Source organism: Gobius niger, assembly GCF_951799975.1.
Source record: "Gobius niger genome assembly, chromosome: 21".
Taxonomy (NCBI): Eukaryota; Metazoa; Chordata; class Actinopteri; order Gobiiformes; family Gobiidae; genus Gobius; species Gobius niger.
The window spans coordinates 4,201,836-4,223,093 of NC_136872.1; the positions used below are offsets into that span (position 1 = coordinate 4,201,836).

General features: G+C 43.4%; 1 protein-coding gene and 1 long non-coding RNA gene across 2 annotated transcripts; both read left to right on the plus strand.

Moving 5' to 3' along the window:
- Positions 1-1,789: 1,789 nt before the first annotated feature.
- LOC306980457 lies at positions 1,790-2,250 on the plus strand. The gene is made up of 3 exons (XR_013794027.1): positions 1,790-1,900; positions 1,979-2,010; positions 2,094-2,250. It is a non-coding gene; the product is annotated as an uncharacterized lncRNA (long non-coding RNA).
- Positions 2,251-14,087: 11,837 nt separating this feature from the next.
- LOC306980297 (immunoglobulin lambda-1 light chain-like) lies at positions 14,088-18,408 on the plus strand. Its single transcript, XM_079579644.1, has 5 exons — positions 14,088-14,138; positions 14,211-14,876; positions 17,837-17,959; positions 18,030-18,070; positions 18,216-18,408. The coding sequence occupies exons 1-5, from the start codon at positions 14,093-14,095 to the stop codon at positions 18,324-18,326; spliced, it is 987 nt and encodes a 328-aa protein (XP_079435770.1). The 5' UTR covers positions 14,088-14,092; the 3' UTR covers positions 18,327-18,408.
- Positions 18,409-21,258: the final 2,850 nt, after the last annotated feature.

Consider the following 21,258-nt stretch of genomic DNA (forward strand, 5'->3'; position numbering starts at 1 on the left):
CTTCTCAAACACTTTGCAGTTTGACTTTTTGGACAATTTTAGCCTCTAATCCAGAAGAAGTTTTCTAAAGGTTGTCGTTGGGTCTGGGTTGTCTCGAATTAAAGACTCTCATTTCCCCCCTCAGCCCTTCACCTATGTCCATGGTTGTTGTTCGCAGTGGGCCACAGTCATATCGGTCAATTGCATGTAATCAAATTTTAGGTTTTACTTTGCTTCCGTGAACGCCCCCTTTAGCATCAATGACAGTTTGGAGTTTTTTGTGGCCCACTCTTCTTTCTCATAAACTTTTGATCAGGGTGAAAAAACCTTTTTTGTGTTACCTCTCATTAGGGTTGTGCCGATGGACGATATCATCGTCCATCGTGATGGATGAGCAACATCACGATGTAGAGCCACCGTCGTAATGCCACGCCCCCTCCTGTCAGAAACACGCACTGATCTTCTGTGGGCCTTGTAAACCTACAAACTTTGCAGGGATTACACTGTAAATTAAATCACGGATATAACTAATATGCGCGCTAGTGTCAGTACCTGCCAGAAGCCACGATGTGTTAGCCGTAATTATTAACGTAAAGACGCAGCTGCTCTGTTTCTGACGCACGGAGCTATCTCTCTCTCTCTCTGCAGCTCAGAGTTTAGCGCGTGGTTTTGCTTTGCTTTGCTGCGTACGGAAACTTAAACCGTTTTAAAAAGACGAGATGGCTCTCACATCGGAGCGCGGTGCAGGAGCTACGAGGTTACGAGCAGACGGCGCGTGGAGTGGCTTCAAAAACGTAAGCTACGACGCAAACTTCTACATATTTTCCCGTTCACCCACTGTTTCTTAAACATTGGGTTAAAACTGAGCAAATGCAAATAATAAGCTCCGATAAACATTTGTATTAGTGTGATAAGAGCGTTGGAGTTCACGCTCTGAATAAGTCGTTCTCCTCTCAGACTTTACGCACAAGTTTTAACACATTTCTTTTGCAAAAGTCGTGTTCATGACTCTGTTCAAATCATGTTTAGTTTAGATCCATTTATCCTGGAATCTCACATTTTCCTAACATACATAGTAATATGCAGCTTCTATATGGGCTATGTAAATGTCTTTAAAAAATGCTTATAATGAAAAATGAACGATATCATCGTCCATCACGATGGTTCACTGTAAACATCGTCAACGGCCAATTAAGGGAACATCGCCCAACCCTACCTCTCATATCTTTTGAAAAATCTACCAGGGCATGTAAACTTTCAAGCACAACTGTATACGGTGCTTTTTGTATCTATTCAAAAGCAGGACCGTCTGGAACTATGCTAACAGCCATGGGCGTTAAATGTGGGGGGATTGGAGGGTTACAACCCCCCCTGAAAAAAAATTGCCTCTCGACCCCCCCAATATTATACCAAATGTTACACCCTTGCTAACAGCCGCTCAAATCTCAAAATCATAGAGCACATTGTCACAACAGGAACCAAATGACCACACATTTTTTCTAAAGTATTTTCTGAATTGTGCTTAACAAACATGGACCTGCTTCATCTTGTTGCCGCTTATTGAAAGTTTTTTTTTTGTTCCGTTCCAAACACGTTTATTGCAAAAGCTATTCCTGTTCCTTTTGGGGGACTGCTGTTCGATTATAAGATCACCTTTGCCGGCCCCGTTGGTGCTCGGGCCTCATATGACACTTTGACCCTGGCCTCTTCACATTTCTTCATTTGTGTTAATTTATAGTATGTCCTATTACATGAATGTAACCTCCTTATTCCTCAGTGGAAGAAGCTGTCCAGTCTGAAGTGAGTCCCACTGAAGTGAGTCGCACTGTCATCGTCTTGACCGCGTTGAACGTCGTCTTCGGAGCGGCCGTGGTTGTCCTGGTGTTGGTGGTTTGTTGCGCCTGCAGGAAACGAGTGACAGGTACCACATTCACCAGCAGTTTTATATTCTCCCCCTGTCTCTGCAAATAAAACCGGATGTGAAATGTCTGTGTTGCAGACTCCTGTCCCGGCTCTGCTGACGCTCCACAGGTCACAAGGATTTGTCTTTGTTGTTTATTTGTCCAAACAAATCTCACCAAGAGAGTCATTCATCTTTGTATTGTTTTTTTCAGGCTGAAGGTGAGGTCACTTATGCCGGAGTTAACGTGGTGCCCAGGAGCGCCCCCCGCAGGTCCGCCTCAGCAGCGCCCAGACAGGACTCGGTGGTTTACTCTGAAGTGAGAAACCAACGCGTCTGACTGAAAAAGTCTCTGGACTAAAGTCATTCAAAGCATGGACATACAGGTGAAACTCGGAAAATTAGGATATTGTGGAAAAGCATTTATTTCTGTAATTCAACTTAAGAGACTAGATGCAAGTTGGCCATTTTATACTCACTACTGCCACCTCAGGTCTTATGCGTAACTGCAGCTTCTATATTAAGCTCGTGCATGACGGCACCTGATATTCGAATTAACACCTTTCTGAGTGACAGTGCAGGATTTTAGAGTCAGTTGTGGTGAACAGGTCTGGTTCTACACATTAGGACATGGCTGGAACATGTAGGGGGAGGAAAATACATAATTTTTACATGTTTAAACTCCATATAGTCCCTTTAAGCCACTTTGTAACCAGCTTGACAGTTTGCTTTGGGTCATTGTCCATTTAAAAGAACCATCTGCGCCCAAGCTTTAACTTCCTGGTTGATGTCTTGAGATGTTGCTCCAATATTTCCACATAGAGTTCTTCCTTCATGATGTCATCTATTTTGTGAAGTGCACCAGTCCCTCCCACAGCATGATGCTGCCCCCCCATGTTTCGCAGTTGGCATGGTGTTCTCAGGCTTTTTCTACCAAACGTGACAATGGTCATTATGGCCATTTTTTATTTTTTTTTGGTAGACCACAGGATATGTCTCCAAACATTAGACTCTTTATCTTGTTGTTATTTGCACACTCCAAACTGTCTTTTTATTTGTTTCTTTGGAGTCAGAGCTTCTTCCTGCAGAGTTCCCTCTCAGCCCGTGTCGATACAGGACTTGTTTCACTCTGGATAATGACAAACTCTGACCAGGTTCACCAGGTCTTTTGCTTTTGTTCTTGGGTTGATCTTCACATTTCAGACACAGCAGGTTCATCTCTGCGACACAGAACCCGCCTTCTTTCTGATCTGTGTGATGACTGAACATTTACATCATTGTTTGACCCAATGAACCTGAACCTTCAAGTGTCTTGAAATGACATCCAAGGATGTACCAGACTTGTGCTTCCAGGACATGACATCGTCATCTGGGCTTTCCCAAATTGCTAAAAGGTATAGCAATCTTTTGTAAAAAGTGATTTTAAAAAATGTGTTGAAAATTCTATCTCATTCAATTTGACAAATAGAAATAATCGAAAAATTCTAATTGACCTAAAATGCAAATATGTCTTTTTATGAAGTGGATGAAACATATGGTTCTGTCAAGCCTTTGTTTGTTTTTGTTTTGATTAGAATATGACATGAAATCAATAAAAAAAACGATTTTAAACAGAGAAATGTGGGTCCTCTGAAAACTATAATTATATGTACTCAGTACTTGGCTTGGGACCCTTTTACGTGAAGCACTGCCTTAATGCAGTTGTGTGGCATGGATGCTCTCAGCCTGTGGCTCTGCTGTTGCCTGGCCTGCCAGACACTCCTCCTTTCTGTTCAAAAGAAGAACCGTCTGGACAGCTCCTTGCAGCCAATCATTTCACGATTTTACCCACATCGGTCCAATCACACACCGAGAGGCGGGACTTCATTCCCCCAAGAGGCGGAAGCCACTACCACACTCTAGCAAAACAATAGAGACGGCGTGCGTGGCGAGTGATACGATGTTTTCTTCTGCTCTTTCATCTGTTTTCAATCATTTGAAAAAAAATGTAATCCCTAAAACCAAACATTTTTGGAAAGGCTTCCTGCCGCTTGTTGCTGCAACGTATCGAGCGTTGCTCTGATTGGTTGATGCCGTCTGTCAATCACACCCACCTTGAAATCGTTGAGATTATGCTGCTCCCAGACTTTATGTCTTTGAAATATCTATGAAAAACATGTAGTTTGGCAGGCCAGGCAAGCGCTGCTGAGGTGTTGTGGAAGACCAGGATGCTTTAACCAGAGGAATGCGACATTTGAAGACCATGTCCAGGATCCGTCTGTCTGTGGAGGCTCTTGATGCACTGACTCCAGCCTCAGTCCACTCCTTGTGAAGGTCCCCCACCAGTGTGCCAAATACAGGGGGGTCTGACCCTCCTGATTAACCCATCAGACCCCCGGGGCCCGATCTTGAGGGCGAAGGCCAACATGGTAGACAAGAGCAAAAGTGCAGACACACGTGCACTCTGCACTCTTGCCTACAACAACTTCATTGAGTTTTTGGGAAGACGACATAAACAAAACATTTGTGAAGGTTTCCTTATCAATTTTAACTTCTTTCCTTTGCTTTTTGTCCTGTTGAAAGTAAGAACGAACTGAATGACATACCAGTGTATTATACGTTTGTCTCTTTCCGATTCTGTTCCCTGAAATGAGTGCAATGTTCTACACATCAGCAGAATGACAGCCTGTTCTGAGTTTGCCAAACCGTTTGTCCTGAATGCCAAGCATCAGATCTGGAGGAAACCAGGCACCACTGATCACCTGGAAATACATTCCTACGGTGAAGCCTGGTGGTGGAAACATCATCCTGTGGGGATGTTTTTCAGTGGCAGGACCTGGACACTGGTCAGGTGAGAGAAAGATGATTGCAGTAATGTACAAACACATCCAGGATAAAAACCTGCCCAGAGTTCTCAGGACCTCAGACTGAGGCGACGGTTCATCTTCATACAGGACATCGAGGCCAAGCAGCACCAAGATAACGAAGCAGTGACTTCAGGACAAGTCTGTGAATGTTCTTGAATGGCCCAAACTGAGCCCAGTTTGAACCCGATTGAACATCTTTAGAAACACCTGAAAATAACTTTGCAGCGACGCTCCCCATGTAACCTGACAGGTCTGAGAGGATCTGCAGAGAAGAATGAGGAAAATGCTCCAAATGCAGGTGCACCAAGTGTGTAGCATCAAACCCAAGAAGATTTGAGGTTGTTATCGCTGCCAAAGTACTGAATAAACAGTGTGCAGACTAATGTATTAGCCTGGTCTTAGCCGGTCAATTATCATTTCCCTACATGTGCGTCTGGGTCTGATCTCAGAGGCCGCGTTACATCAGATGACTTTCTACCTACCATTCAGCGAGCGGGGGAGGCAGGGCTTGTAGGTGACGACAAGCATTTGCGCCGATTTGATATGATACGAAATACGAAAGTAATGGAAGCTCTTCAATCCGTCCTGTGCTCGGCTCCAAATATCCAGAAATTAAAACTGAAGCCTTGGAATGTACAAAGAATGCTCCCAAGAGTTATGATAGAGTTATGATAGAGTTATGATAGACCTATGATGGCTGCTTCAGTACAAACGGTTCTAAAAATGTTATCCATTTCACCTCTCTGTCTCTTTTCTTTTTATGGAATCGTCCTGTTGATGAGAATTCGTACAATGCTGATGTAATGTGCAATTTGTGTAACGCTTGCTTTGAATAAAATGTTGCAAAAACAGTTGAAGGTAAACTCCCAGTGTCACATTTTGTATGAAGAAAATGAAAACAGACAGACATAGCTTTAGAGTTTACCAAAAAGGCCAAAAAGAAATGAGATGGAACGGAAACATGGACCTAAATGTTCTCTTTTCATTTGGAATTCTCTCAGTGCTGGGAAATGTTAATTGGTAGAAAACTCCCTGAAAGAGTTTGAAGAAACTCTCTATTCTGTTTGACAGATGAACAACTCCCAGGTTATTTTTACATCTGTCACCTAAACTGAAGGTTCACAGTCTGTGCATGACACAAGCCACAGAGCATTAAACATGAAGGTGTTCACTGACACAAAGACTCTGTGTGGTTTAGAGAGATGCACTCGCTCAGAGCAGATGCGCTCAGTGGCATGAAAATATTATAGTGGCATAAATATATTAATATAATAAAGTTTAAAGGCTAGTTTAAGCGTCTGACAGAGCGTGATTGACTGTACAAGGGACCAATCAGAAAAGGTGTTGGGTTGAAAGAGTTTCTGATGTTTCATGTTTATTTGACGACTTGTTTCAATGGGATTTTGGAGCTGGCGATGACAGAAGAGAAGTGTTTGTAGAGTTTAAAAACAAAGCTAACATGTGCAGAGGGTAATAGTTTGTGGTTCATGTCTCAGTTGACACAAACTCAGCGTCTGACGGTGATGCAGCTTATGTTCAAACGGCCTTTTTCAACCAATCAGGTAAAGTTATGTTAATTTTCATCATCCAATCAGAAAGCTCCAGTCACAGCTTTATAAAACTTCCAGTGCCCGCCTCGATTCAGAATCTCTACAGCACAACTGCACTCAGGATGGAGACGCTGAAGATTGTCGTCATTACTGTGCTCTGCTCTCTGTGTAAGTAACTCTCCACATGGACTTTTCTCATTATTTTATACACTTTAGTGAACTTTCACTTCGATTTTTCAGGTGAAGCTCAGTCTTGGATTGACCTGAGTAAGTAACTCTCCAGATCGACTTTTCTCATTATTTAATACAATGAACTTTCATTTGGATTTTTCAGGCGGACCTAAGGGTCGGAAAGTCTTTCAGTCAGAAGGTTTTAAATCGGCAAAGCTGGGACAAACGGTCGTCTTCAAATGCGTCACCAACAGTAATTCGAAGAATAGAGCATGGTACAAACTGGGCTCTAAAAGGAGATTTCAACTGATCGCTTCAACTGATGACTTGTTCAAGCAAATTGCGCCCTTTGATGGTCGTTACACAGTGAGATCTTCAGAAAAGGAAAACAGTTTGACCATAAAGGACATTACAGTGAAGGACGTCGGCTTGTATATATGTGGCATACCCAACACCAATGATGTTGTCTTTGGACCAGGCACTGTGCTGGAGATCGAGGGAGAGTCAAAGCCGGATCACCAGTCTGTGCTCCAGAGTCCAGAGTACATCAGCGCACAGACAGGAGACTCTGTGACTGTCAGCTGCTCTTTCACCTCCAGACACTGTCCAGAAGAACTTCACACCACCGTTGTGCGGGTTAGATGTGGTTCTGCATCTTCTGACACAGTTTTTTGGAAATATGGAAAGAACATCTTCTGTGAGGGCAGCTCATGTGTCTATAACCTGACCCTCAGAAACATCAGCTCAGCAGAAGATGGGACCTACCTCTGTGTGGTCACCGCCTGTGGGGACATGATGATCGGCTCAGGAACCAGGATCCAACTGAATGGTAATAAATGTTTTCTTACATGTCATGATTTATATAGAACTACTTCTTGTGCACTGGTTCTCTGAACTTTTGCTCCAGGTTCATGTGTTTTCTTTGTTCTCCACATTATAAAATGTGAAAAAAGGACAAGAAATCCACTCTTCTCACGTCAATCTTCAATGGGCCATTTTAAAAAAAATAAAAACAAACCGTATAAAAAAGCCCTATTCTGACGAGATTAGTTTTACCTGTAGGGACCACATGCAATTTATAATTGTGGGGAATGTCTGTGATGTTAATCCTGCACAAATCCACCCTGTCAGTCATTTGTAAAGTAAAAACGGGGTGATATTCAGCAGTTCCATCGTGCGTCTTTGATGCTCCTGAGTCCCGCTCAGTGACTTACCTTCACCTCTCTCTCCGCTCTCTGTGCTTCACGTATTTATCCAAGTCCATGCGATGTGTCGTGCATCATGTTGCATCATGTCATCATTCAAACAGTGCTCAGAAAACATTTATGTACAGAGCAATGCATGCATGGAATATCCAACCTGAAAATCTAACTATGCTCGTAAACATAAAAACATTTAAATCGGCATTGAAAAAAATGTTATCTACAACTGACCTGAACTGAAAATATACTAACTATGGTTTTGATTTGATACATTATTGTTAAATTATGCCAAGAAAGTAGTGATTATGAATTGTGATACAATAATATATTGTATACATTGTTGCGTGGCTTTTGTATCTTAATGTACTTTTCTTTTTCTTTAATGTATTTCTTTTTGTTTTTATATGTGGACCCCAGGAAGAATAGCAACAGCTCTGCTGTGCTAATGGGGATCCCATCAATAAAAATAAATTAATAAAAAAAACACACGCATGATTATAGAATAATCTGATCAAATTTCTAAATGTTTAAGTTCTTTACACACTTTTGTAAAAGTAAATGTACCTGTAGGCGAGCGTTCTGGAATATTTGACAGTGCACAGAGAAAAGTCCAGTATTTCCAGTGCTGCCTGTGCTTTGTAACAACATGGACACCTGCAGCTCATAGTAATAATTTAGTTGATTATTGAGCAGTCGGAACAGTACGGTAGTTTAATCAATCAATCAATCTTTATTTATATACAGAGCTTTTCATACATTTCATGTAAAGTCCTATACAGATTTAAAAACATTCTCTCACACCCACCTCCTTCCACAAATACAAACATGTTGTCGCATTCACACTCTCCCCACCACCTCCCCAGAGACACACAAGCACATCACACACACATCACACACACTCGAGGTAACACAATGGACATGAGGTAAGGCTGGATACAGATAAACCAGGTAAGGAAGCACCATCCAAGAGCATAAACATTGTTAAAATAAATAAAAATAAAAATTGAATAATAGGATCACTAAAACAAGACCGAGAGGTAAAATACATAAATACAAATAAATATTAATAACAATTAAATATCAATTAAATTGATTATAAGGTGCTGAGATAAATAAATAGGCCAAGAAAAAATAAAGATCAGTTAAAAGCTAAGCTAAAAAGGTGGGTCTTGATGAGCGTTCTCTGCAGCCCTGAGCTCCTCCTCAGCCCTGAGCTCCTCCTCAGCCCTGAGCTCCTCCTCAGGTGGTTCCAGAGGAAAGACGCCTCACCATAAGTCTTTTTATTGACTTTAGGAAATGGATCATGCAATAGATTTCAATTCTATTCAACCAGTGCAGGTGTGCTGTCTTCTTCTGGTTGGCTATTTTTTCTTTTCTTCTTCTTCTTTTATAACTGTGCTTGTAGTTAAGGAGAAATATGAAACAGGAAACTATGGAAACAGACATGTGATAGTGCTCGTATTACAACTCTTTGATGATCATGATTTCTCTTTGTTCAACGTTACAGAAAATGTGTACATTGTTAAGAATTGTGTAAATGCCGAAACTGTATTATGTTTACAGATTTTACAGAATTTACAGATGTTGAATTGGACGATGTCCTAAGTCCTGCTGTCATGGCTCTCATTGGGTCAAACGCTGTGCTCGGGCTGGTGGTGCTGCTGCTGCTGTGGGGGATGTGGAGACTCAGCAACAACAAGACGGGTATTTCCTCACAGTCCTTTGGTTTTTCAGAAAGTAATAACTGTTTAATAAATACTACTTGCTTTGACAGAACTGAACTCTGAACAGCAAAGAGCTCCTCACAGCAATCAGGTCAGACTAGTATAGGATCACTCAGTAAAGAGGCCAAAAACTATTCATGTTTCGTGATCCTCAAACTACTTTAACAACTTGATCAGTCCTGGCCTCACCATCTTTCCCTGTTGTATCATATTAATCTCATTTTATAATTTCAGCCCGACGACACTTTCACTTACGCAGCCGGGAGCCTGGACTCTTCAACAACAGTGAGACGCAGAAAACACCCAGATATCTACTCCCAAGTGTGCTACCACCACTGCAAATGATAAAGAATAAAGTTCCCAAATTGATAGATTTTTCTTTTGCTGAAAAACACTCTCTTCTTTTTTAATGGAATTGTCCTGTTGAAGCTTTGCACCGTTTGTGTGATGCTTGTTTTGGTGAAGAAAGTGAAAAAAGAAAAACAATTCTGATATACATGTATATTTGACCAAAATTCAGCTGGTCATGATGTACTTAGACTTAAACATTCATTGTCAGTTCTGCTCCTTTTTAACATGTATGTGTTTAATGTCTATTTCAACATGTCACACTGGCTTAACTTTCAGCTGTAAAGACATGAATCATAACTCATCGTAGTGAAGCTTAAATCGTCGACTGGACTGGGTTTTGTTGGGTTGATGACATTTCACTTCTTCGCTCTTGAGGTCAGAATGGGACGCTGGAACCAAGCCAGAGCAGAGTAAGATCCTTGAGGTACGGGGCACTCGAAGTGTAAATTAATAACTCAAGGGGTACGGGACATCTGACAATGTCTGTACTCGATGCTTTTACTGTAATTAATTAATTGTTATGTTGATGTTTTATGGATTTGATCTGTTTTCTTGTAATTCTGTGTAACTGTGAATGACTTTGAATTTCCTTGTGTATGGACTGTGCTCTACAAATAAACTTGTCTTCCATAATAATGTAACAGTGACCAGCTATTGTCTTCTTTGTTACCTGAAATAAGTCAGGAGTTTAAACAAGGTTAGTATCGGCTCATAGAACACTTGCTGCACCACTGGGCGGATGTCTGTGGTGTGTGGGGGAAACAGACACGTGTTCACAAACATATTACAGTTCTATTCTCAAACTTTCAAACAAATGGAAATCCAGTTTAACATGTGACACAATCTAGTCTCTCAGTTAGACCCACTCACTAAACATCTTTGATTTTAGCGAGAATGGTAATGGCTACAAGGCTGGACGATGTTAACTGGCTGAAAACAAACAGGCAGGTTGTTTTCTCCCCTGTCGTCAAACCACACTGAAGTTTCACTCTCCCTCACCAGAGCACCATGGTCAGTCAGAGGTTCACACTCTCTGTACATGATAGAAGACACAGAGCATTAAACATGAGGGCTGTGCACTGACACAAACCTGCAGAGGACTCTGTGGTTTTCAGAGCATGCGTCATGGAAATGTTTGAAAACAAATGCCTTTATCCAAATGGCGCCTAATTTAAGCCGTTAAAGTATTGCCGGAGGACGAGGTATAGTATATGTGACATTGGTGAAATGGTGTGACTTTGGAACCTTCTAATGGATTTGATGATCTTTGAAAGTGACAGAAAGCTTCCTTTTCTAACTTGATCTCTACAGTCGCTCTTTGAATGAAAGCTTAGAGACTTCATTCCCGGGAGATACTGCAGATAAACCTGAAAAGTGTTGAACTACATGTCCATCTTCAAAATGTTAACCCCATGCTGCTGCCTTAACGTGGTGGGGTTGTTTGAGTGCCCGAATGATCCGAGGAGCTATGTTGTCTGGGGCTTTACGTCCCTGTTAGGGTCTCCCATGGCAAACAGGTCCGAGGTGACGGGTCAGACGAAGAGCAGCTCACAAGACTTCTATGGACAATGAAACAACAAGGACCAAGACATCGCCCCCGGCATGGCGCAGCCGGGGCCCCACCCTGGAGCCAGGCCTGGGGTTGGGGCTCGAACTCGAGCGCCTGGTGGTCGGGCCTCTGCCCACGGGGCCTGGCCGGGCCCAGCCCGAAGAGACGGCTTGGGCCCGCCCTCCTGTGGACTCACCACCAGCAGAGGGATCCATAGGGGTCGGGTGCAGAGAGGACTGGGTGGCAGTTGAGGCCGGGTGCCTCGTCGACCTGGTCCGTGTGCACAGCTTCTGGCGTTCGGGACATGGATCGTCACTTCGCTGGGGGGGAAGGAGCCAACTCCTGGAGAGAGGCTGGACTCTCCATTTTTCTGGAGTTGCTTGAGAGATGGCGGGCCGGGTTGGGTTTGACTGGGGACTCCATTGTTGTACTGGGGGTCTTCAACGCCCACGTGGGTAACGACAGTGAGACCTGGGAGGGAGTGATTGGGAAGAACGGCCTCCCTGATCTGAACCCGAGTGGTGTTCTGTTATTGGACTTCTGTGCTAGTCGCAGTTTGTCCATAACAAACACCATGTTCGAGCACAACGGTGTCCACAAGTGCACGTGGCACCAGGACACCCTAGGCAGGAGGTCGATGATCGACTTTGTAGTTGTGTCGTCTGACCTCCGGCCGCGTGTCTCGGACACTCGGGTGAAGAGAGGGGCTGAGCTGTCAACCGATCACCACCTGGTGGTGAGCTGGATCCGCTGGCAGGGGAGGAAGCCGGTCAGACCTGGCTGACCCAAGCGTGTTGTGAGGGTCTGCTGGGAACGTCTGGTGGATCCCTCTGTCATTGGGGTCTTCAACTCCCACCTCCGGAAGAGCTTCACCCAGATTCTGAGGGAGGCTGGGGACATGGAGTCTGAGTGGACTCTGTTCTCCTCCTCCATTGTCGATGCGGCTGCTCGTAGTTGTGGCCGTAAGGTCTCTGGTGCCTGTCACGGCGGCAATCCCCGAACCCGGTGGTGGCGCCCGGAAGTAAGGGATGCCGTCAAGCTAAAGAAGGAGTCCTACCTGGCCTCAGAAGTGGGCCCATCCATCATCTGGGCTAAAGTCTCCGTGGTGGTGAGAAAGCTCCTCGGTGACAAGCCTCCGGGGGTGGATGAGATTCGCCCTGAGTACCTTAAGTCTCTGGATGCTGTAGGACTGTCGTGGCTGACACGTCTCTGCAACATCGCGTGGCGGTCGGGGACAGTGCCCCTGGATTGGCAGACCGGGGTGGTGGTTCCTCTCTTTAAGAAGGGGGATCGGAGGGTGTGTTCCAATTACAGAGGGATCACACTCCTCAGCCTCCCCGGTAAGGTCTACTCCAGGGTCCTGGAGAGGAGGATCCAGCCGATAGTCGAACCTTGGATCCAGGAGGAACAATGCGGTTTTCGTCCTGTTCGTGGCACACTGGACCAACTCTATACATGTGTTTTGTGGATCTGGAGAAAGCGTTCGACCGTGTCCCTCGTGGTGCCCTGTGGGGGGTGCTCCGGGAGTATGGGTTCCGGGGCCCTTGGCAAAGGGCTGTCCGTTCCCTGTATGAGCAGCAGGAGCTTGGTTTGCATTGCCGGCAGTAAGTCAGACCTGTTCCCGGTGCATGTTGGTCTCCTCAGGGCTGCTCTTTGTCACCGGTTCTGTTCATTACCTTTATGGACAGAATTTCTAGGCGCAGCCAGGGGTCGGAGGGTGTCCGGTTTGGGAGCCTCAGGATCTCATCTCTGCTGTTTGCAGATGATGTTGTTCTGTTGGCTTCAACAAACCAGGACCTTCAGCTGCTCTGGGGCGGTTTGCAGCCGAGTGTAAAGCGGCCAGGATGAGGATCAGCACCTCCAAATCTGAGGCCATGGTTCTCCACCGGAAAAAGGTGGCGTACCCTCTACAGGTCGGTGGGGAGTCCTTACCTCAAGTGGAGGAGTTCAAGTATCTCGGGGTCTTGTTCACGAGTGAGAGACGGATGGAGCGTGAGATGGACAGACGGATCGGTGCGGCGTCAGCAGTGATGCGGTCGCTGTATCGGTCTGTCGTGGTGAAGAGGGAGCCGAGTCGGGGCAAAGCTCTCGATTTACCGATCGAGTTTGGGCATCTCTGCTGAGACTGCTGTCCCAGCGACCCGGCCCCGGATAAAGCGGAAGAAAATGGATCGATGCATCTTCAATATGTGTTAGGTCATGATTTCATTATGGTTTAGGTCAGTGGTTTATGGTTATGGTCAGTGCTACGAGAAACCATCGCGAACAGCGTCACAAAGACAGGAAACTCTCACGCCGTGCGGCCGAGTTGCTGAGATCTCCGCTAATGACACACACACTTGCTGCTTGTGGATGTAGTGCAGGAAACATACACTTCCGCTTCCTCCTTCGCCAGGCGGGATCGGGGAATGATCCACAACGCTAAAATCATCATATGTACAGTTTATCAGAAGAAAAAAGTTGGTTTGGTCTTTAGCTGCTGTTTAAAAAGTTAACATCTTTGAGTTCAGAGCAAATTCATTTCGCAATTCATGTCTCTTTATCAGTAAATAATGTCCTGGAATAATTGAGGATTGAAAATGGGGGAAATAGGATATCCCATAATACACATAATACATTTTGTGCTCCTTCAGGTAATGTTACTTTGGCTCAAACAAACTGTCTGTAGGTGATGCAGCTTGTTTTCAAACAGCCTTTCTCAACCAATCAGGTAAAGTTATGTTAATTTTCATCACCCAATCAGAAAGCTCCAGTCACCGCTTTATAAAACGTCCAGTGCCCGCCTCGATTCAGAATCTCTACAGCACAACTGCACTCAGAATGGAGAAGCTGAAGATTGTTGTCATTACTGTGCTCTGCTCTCTGTGTAAGTAACTCTCCACATGGACTTTTCTCATTATGTAATACACTTTAGTGAACTTTCATTTGGATTTTTCAGATGGAGCTCAGCCACAGAAAGTCGTTCAACCAGAAGGTTTTAAAACAGCAAAACTGGGACAAACTGTCGTCTTAAAATGCCTCACCCACAGTATTTGGAGTCATAGAGTGTGGTACAAACTGGGCTCTAACAGGACATTACAACTGCTGGCGTCGACTAATGACTTAAAACCAAGCACAACTCTTGATGATCATTATTCAGTGAAATCTTCAAAGAATGAAACCACTTTGACCATAAAGGACATCACAGCGAAGGACATCGGCACGTATTTTTGTGGAATACCCAACGTCTATAATATTCTCTTTGGATCAGGCACTGTCCTGGAGATCGAGGGAGAGTCAGAGCCCGTCCAGTCTGTTCTGCAGAGTCCAGAGAATATCAGAGCAAAGCCTGGAGACTCTGTGACTCTCAGCTGCTCTTTCACCTCCAGACACTGTCCACGAGAACACATCAGCGTCATGTGGGTGAGAAGTGGTTCTGCATCTTCTGAAATTGTCTTGTGGGATTATATCAATAAGAACATCTGTGAGAAGACCGAAGACTCCTCGTGTGTCCATAACCTGACCCTGAAAGACATCAGGTCAGATGAAGAGGGGACCTACCTCTGTGTGGTCACCGCCTGTGGGGACACACTGGTCGGAAATGTGACCAGGATCCAACTTCATGGTAATGAATGTTTTCTTTCAAACATATGGACACTCATCAGGACAGCATGTGAATATTTACTTAGCACTACTTCTAATGGAGCGATTCTGTAACTTTTCTTTTAATTGCTTGTTTGCCTGCCTTTTCCTGCCTCAAATTGCTCATTACATTACAACAACTCTATTCTAAGGGGCTTAAAGAAATAAATAACACCATGGCCACAGAACAAAGGTCAATCGGGATAAATGCGTTACTGTATCTCCCAGTAATGGCACGAAAACTGTGGTACATTAACAGATCATCCAAAATACATCGAGGGTGAGTATCTGTGCTTCCACTAACATTTTGGACAAATATATTAGCTTTAATTTCCAATTGCAGGTGGCATAAGCTAAATTAAATGTCGACTTATTGGGTTGGGGGACGATTGTTTCCTCACTATATATAAATTGTAATATAGAAAAGCAGAAAGTAAGCCATCTTTACTTTTATACCACCCAATGATTTGGCCTACATGAACATATGCTTTCTCTCAGCATTGTATGGGGGGAGGAGGGATTACAATGCTTGTGCATGAAGGAAAGGCTAAATGGCAAATGCCTAGAAATTGAATAAAGTCATGCAGCAAAGGAAACAATAAATATATGCTGCAAAACATGTGCAATAGCGCCCTGTTCAATGATCATATACTTTGTAATTTGTTAGATCTTTTTCTGATAACGCACTCAGCCTTAAAGAAACTTTACTTCGTACTTGGAACTGAAGTAAAACATTTCCTTCACCATCCAGATGTGTAGAAACTGAAAGCTTTTCCTGGTTTATAATCCGACAGAATCATAGTTGGTTTTATTGCCATTGTCAGTGTTCACAAAGTAGGATTTTTCTCAAGAGCAAATGTGCAACAAGAAACATAAAACCTAGATAAATAATAAACTATAAAAACTTAAAAGGACATACATAAAGGGGATCAAAAATAAAATGTGATTAAAAAACAACAACAAGCGCATCTCCTCAAGCCCCATTCGTGGACTGCAGTAAAGTGGCCCTACGCTTCCAGACTCACGGTAAAGTCTGTCGCAGACATGATGCCATTTTCACAATGTCACGGCACAAGAACATCGTAGGTGCAGCAGCAAACTCCATCTATCTCCACGACCCGTTTCATTGAAGGAATTTTCAAGGATCTGCAAAAGTTTCCTCGTATTGTGTCTGCCATCAGGCAGACACAATACGAGACGGGCTATCGCTCTTCGTAGCCGCTGAGCGATAGCCCGTGTTTCTACACAAAAAACTTCAAATTAGCAATTGTCCATCATTTAAAAACATCAAGACTCATCTCTGTCTCCTCCACCTGAGCCTCTCACACAGTTTAGTAAGTTTTATATGCTACCATGACCTGGTTGTGGTCCCTTCTCTGACCAGTCCTACAAGAAACTAGTGCTTGCAAAACGTTCCTAGGTACAGCATGGATGTTCAAAAAGGCATCAAGGGAAAACATGCGTTATTTTAGCCACAGTCTTGCAAGAAGAGGTATGGTATTAATTAGTACCAATAGGCGTTAAGGGGCTAAATTAGAACTAAAATTGTCATAAAGTTGAAACCAAAGTTATGCCCAGACGACGTAATTCTAATCCTCGAAACATTGTCTCCAATCAAAATATATAAAGTCTAACATTGGGGAGGGTCCTGAGTACCAACAAGTGCCACTTCTAATGGACCATCTATCCTTTCATTTTCACCCCAACAAATAAAATAAAAAAGTCATCTTAAACCATTGGGTCAGGGTCCTTGGAAAATGGTGCTAGTTCAAGTATATTGGCTAGCTGACCTTGCGGGGGGAGCCAGGGCGGGTAGAACCTGCTCCAAATGCGGCCCCACAGGCTGAAAAAAAAAAAACCTGACCTGCCCAGCACTGTTAGACATCACGACTTATGAGTAACTTACAATTAACGTGTGTCAACGATCACACAACTTACCTGTAACTTATGGCCCATGTATGCGGGACGTATCACTGCATACGTTGAGAACATTTCTCGACCTATGCCAGCGTAGTTGCCGTATGTGGACGTGCTATAGCGTGCTCATAATTTATACAGAACTTACCAATAACATATCCAACGTACGCCAGCGTGTTTGTCAAGTGTATCATGCGTAGGCATACGTTGGATAAATCGTCAAGGTGTGACAGCGCCTTAAGCAACTGTGAGTGGCTTTGCTAGTTTACGTCACTACTGCAGTTTGTAGAAAATGTATTCTTTGTAAAACGTTACAGAAAATTTACCGGTCAAATGTTTAGAAGCGTTTTTTTGTGTATTGGTATTTCATTTATTTCAAGACTATTTCAGTCGTCGATTTTCACTGAAGGCGTTCATTTATGAATAATCACATAGGGAGTTATGTTTTAGACAAAAACAAGTTTAAAGCAGTACTAAGTAACGTGTTTACCTTAATAAATCCTCCCCGTAGTCCCTGTGGGAGTAATACAAGTGTTTATGGGATGATTGGAGGGTCTTTCATCTCCCCCTGGTGTCTCTGGCCAGAAAACCATGTTTGCAACTTAATGGAATCACGAAGAAGAAGCTAACATGCTAACGGGCAAAGCTAACTGCGGACAAACGTCACTTTAAACAGTATTTACAGCCAAGTTTGAGTGAAAAAAAATATTTCCATTGTATAATTGGATGTACAATATCCCTCTCTCCCTTCGCCTTTCCTGTCAGCGTAGTATTCACTCTCCAAGACAATTAATAAGTTAAAAAATCGTAACTTGCTACTACACCTGCAGTTGCACTTATGGTCTCTAGGGGCAAGAGTTACTTAGTACTGCTTTAAATAGATTCTTCCTCTATGGCTGTGATTACTGCCTTGCACTTTTGACGTTTTCTCAAAGAGGTTCATGATGTCGTCACAGAAACGGTTTTGACTTCACAGACTGTTAAACCATTTCAAGGACCTGATGCTGAGATTTGATTGTGTTACAGATGTTGAATTGGACGATGTCCTAAGTCCTGCTGTCCTGGCTCTGCTTGGGTCAAACGCTGTGCTCGGGCTGGTGGTGCTGCTGCTGCTGTGGGGGATGTGGAGACTCAGCAACAACAAGACGGGTATTTCCTCACAGTCTTTTTGTTCTTCAGAAAGTAATAACTGTTTAATAAAAACTTCTCGCTTTGACAGAACTGAACTCCGAACACCAAAGAGCTCCTCACAGCAATCAGGTCAGTCTAGTATAGGATTACTCAGTAAAGAGGCCAAAAACTATTCATGTTTCGTGATCCTCAAACCACTTTTTAACAAGTTGGGCACTCCTGACCTCACCATGTTTCCCTGTTGTATCATATTAATGTCATTTGATAATTTCAGCCCGACAACACTTTGACTTACGCAGCCGGGAGCCTGGACTCTTCAACAACAGTGAGACGCAGAAAACACCCAGATATCTACTCCCATGTGTGCTACCACCACTGCAAATGAAGGAAGTCCCCACATTACTGTGCATATTCCTTCTTCTTCTTCTTCTTCTTCTTCTTCTTCTTCTTCTTCTTCTTCTTCTTCTTCTTCTTCTTCTTCTTCTTCTTCTTCTTCTTCTTCTTCTTCTTCTTCTTCTTCTTCTTCTTCTTCTTCTTCTCCTTCTTCTATGGAATTGTCCTGTTGCTGATGAGACTTTGCATGATGCTGATGTAATGCACAGTTTGTGTGACGCTTTGAATTTAAAATAAAGGCTGTTTAACCATGACAGAGCCAGTGTGTTTTTTTCTCTTCACTGCAGTTGTCGAGTCACATCATTTTGTATGAAGAAAATGGAAAAAAGTACAAGTTTTGATGATGTTTTTCAGTAAAATGTTAATTATGAGAGTATTTTAGCTTCATTTTGAACACAACACACTATTAGACACCGAATATATCAAAACTCGAGATTCACTTTACTGACTCAGGAGTTGTGAATCCCCACCTCCATTAACTCGTTCACTAACTCGCACGCCCACGACTGTGATCCCCAGACTGTGTTTCGTAGTCACTATGAGTGACACACTAACATTACGTTTGTGTAGCTCGTTTAAGCACATGAATTGTGCTCTACAAATAAACTTGTCTTGCATTAATAATGTAACAGCTAGCATATAGAACAAACTACAATAAGACAGGAGTTTAAACAAGCTTAGTATCGGCTCATAGAACACTTGCTGCACCACTGGGCGGATGTCTGTGGTGTGTGGGGGAAACAGACATGTGTTCACAAACATATAACAGTTCTATTCTCAAACTCTTTCCAACAAATGGAAATCCAGTTTAACATGTGACACAGTCTTGTCTCTCAGTTAGACCCACTCACTAAACACCTGTGATTTTAGCGAGAATGGTAATGGCCCCAAAGCTGGACGATGTTAACTGGCTGAAAACAGTGTTAATTCTGTTTGACTGATCAACAACAGGCAGGTTATTTTCTCCTCTGTCGTCAAACCACACTGAAGTTTCACTCTCCCTCACCAGAGCACCACGGTCAGCCAGAGGTTCACACTCTGTAGATGATAGAAGACACCGAGCATTAAACATGAGGGCTGTGCACTGACACAAACGTGCAGAGGACTCTGTGGTTTTCAGAGCATGCGTCATGGAAATGTCTGAAAATAAATGCCTTTATCCAAATGGCGTCTAATTTAAGCCGTCAAAGTATTGCCCGGTGTATAGTATATGTGACATCGATGAAATGGTGAGACTTTGAATAAAGGTCTTGCATCCAATGACCTTCAAATGGATTAGATGATCTTTGAGAGTGACAGAAAGCTTCCTTTTCTTACTTGACCTACAGTCGCTCTTTGAATGAAAGCTTCATTCCAGGGAGATACTGCAGATAAACCTGAAGTGTCACATGTCCATCTTCAGTATGTGTTAGGTCGTCATTTCATGATGGTTTAGGGCGCGGTCAGTGCAACGAGAAACCGTCACGAACACAGAAAACCCTCACGCCGTGCGGCCGAGTAATGCAGGAAACATACACTTCCGCTTCTTCGCCGGGCGGGATCGGGGAATGATCCGCTGATCAGATCCGCTGACGTCGAGTTCTACTTTGACAGAAACCGCCACTAAAAGGAAATTCAAAAAACATTCACTTTTTAGCCATGAGGGGGCAGCACACGGTTTTGGGCGGTTTTGGACCATGGACAGAAGTGCAAATTACACTTGTTTACACTAAAATGACAAAAAAAAAGATAATAAGCAGATAATACCCTAAAATCATCATATTTACAGTTTATCAGAAGAAAAAAATTGGTTTGGTCTTTAGTTGCTCTTTAAAAAGTCTGTGAGTTAACTTTTGAGCCAATTTACTTCACGATTCATGTCTCTCTATCAGTAAATAATCTCCTGGATTAATTGAGGGTTGAAAATGGGGGAAATAGGACATTCCATAATACACCAGTTACATTTTGTGCTCCTTTAGGTAATGTTACTTTGGCTGAAACAAACTCAGCGTCTGACGGTTTTTCAACCAATCAGATAAAGTTATGTTAATTTTCATCACCCAATCAGAAAGCTCCAGTCACAGCTTTATAAAACTTCCAGAGCCCGCCTCGATTCAGAATCTCAGAATGGAGACGCTGAAGATTGTTGTCATTGTGCTCTGCTCTCTGTGTAAGTAACTCTCCACATGGACTTTCCTCATTATTTAATACACTTTAGTGAACTTTCATTTGGATTTTTCAGGTGGAGTTATTTCGCAGGAACCAGAAGGTTTTACAACGGCAAAGCTGGGACAAACTGCCTTAAAATGCGTCACTGACAGTAAGTAAAGTGTGGTACAAACTGGGTTCTAACAGGACATTACAACTCCTCGCCTAATCCCCTGTTTAAGCCAAATGCACTGATGGATCGTCATTATTCAGTGAACTCTTTAGAGAATGAATTCACTTTGACCATCAAGGACATCACAGTGAAGGACATCGGCACATACTTTTGCGGAATATCGTACGTGGAAGACGTTCTCTTTGGATCAGGCACTGTCCTGGTGATCGAGGGAGAGTCAGAGCCCGTCCAGTTTGAGCTCCAGAGTCCAGAGAATATCAGAGCAAAGCCAGGAGACTCTGTGACTCTCAGCTGCTCTTTCACCTCCAGACACTGTCCACAAGAACACATCAGCGTCGCGTGGGTTAGAAGTGGCTGTGCTTTTTCTGAAATTGTTTCTTCAGACCATGGAAAGAAGATCTTCTGTGAGAGCAGCTCATGTGTCCAAACCCTGACCCTCAAAAACATCAGCTCAGCAGAAGATGGGACCTACCTCTGTGTGGTCGTCTGTGGGGACATCATGATCGGCACAGGAACCAGGATCCAACACATCTCAAGGGGCATTCCTTTAATAAACTTTTCTTTAGAGGATCAGGGTGGGATGTGACCATTTACATAGCACTAC

What these genes read in the sequence shown, in the direction of transcription:
- LOC306980297 (XM_079579644.1), top strand. Translation starts at nt 14,093, where the DNA reads ATGGAGAAGCTGAAGATTGTTGTCATTACTGTGCTCTGCTCTCTGT. An exon ending in TACTGTGCTCTGCTCTCTGT is followed by an intron (nt 14,139 to 14,210) that starts GTAAGTAACTCT and finishes TGGATTTTTCAG; the next exon opens with ATGGAGCTCAGCCACAGAAA. An exon ending in GACCAGGATCCAACTTCATG is followed by an intron (nt 14,877 to 17,836) that starts GTAATGAATGTT and finishes ATTGTGTTACAG; the next exon opens with ATGTTGAATTGGACGATGTC.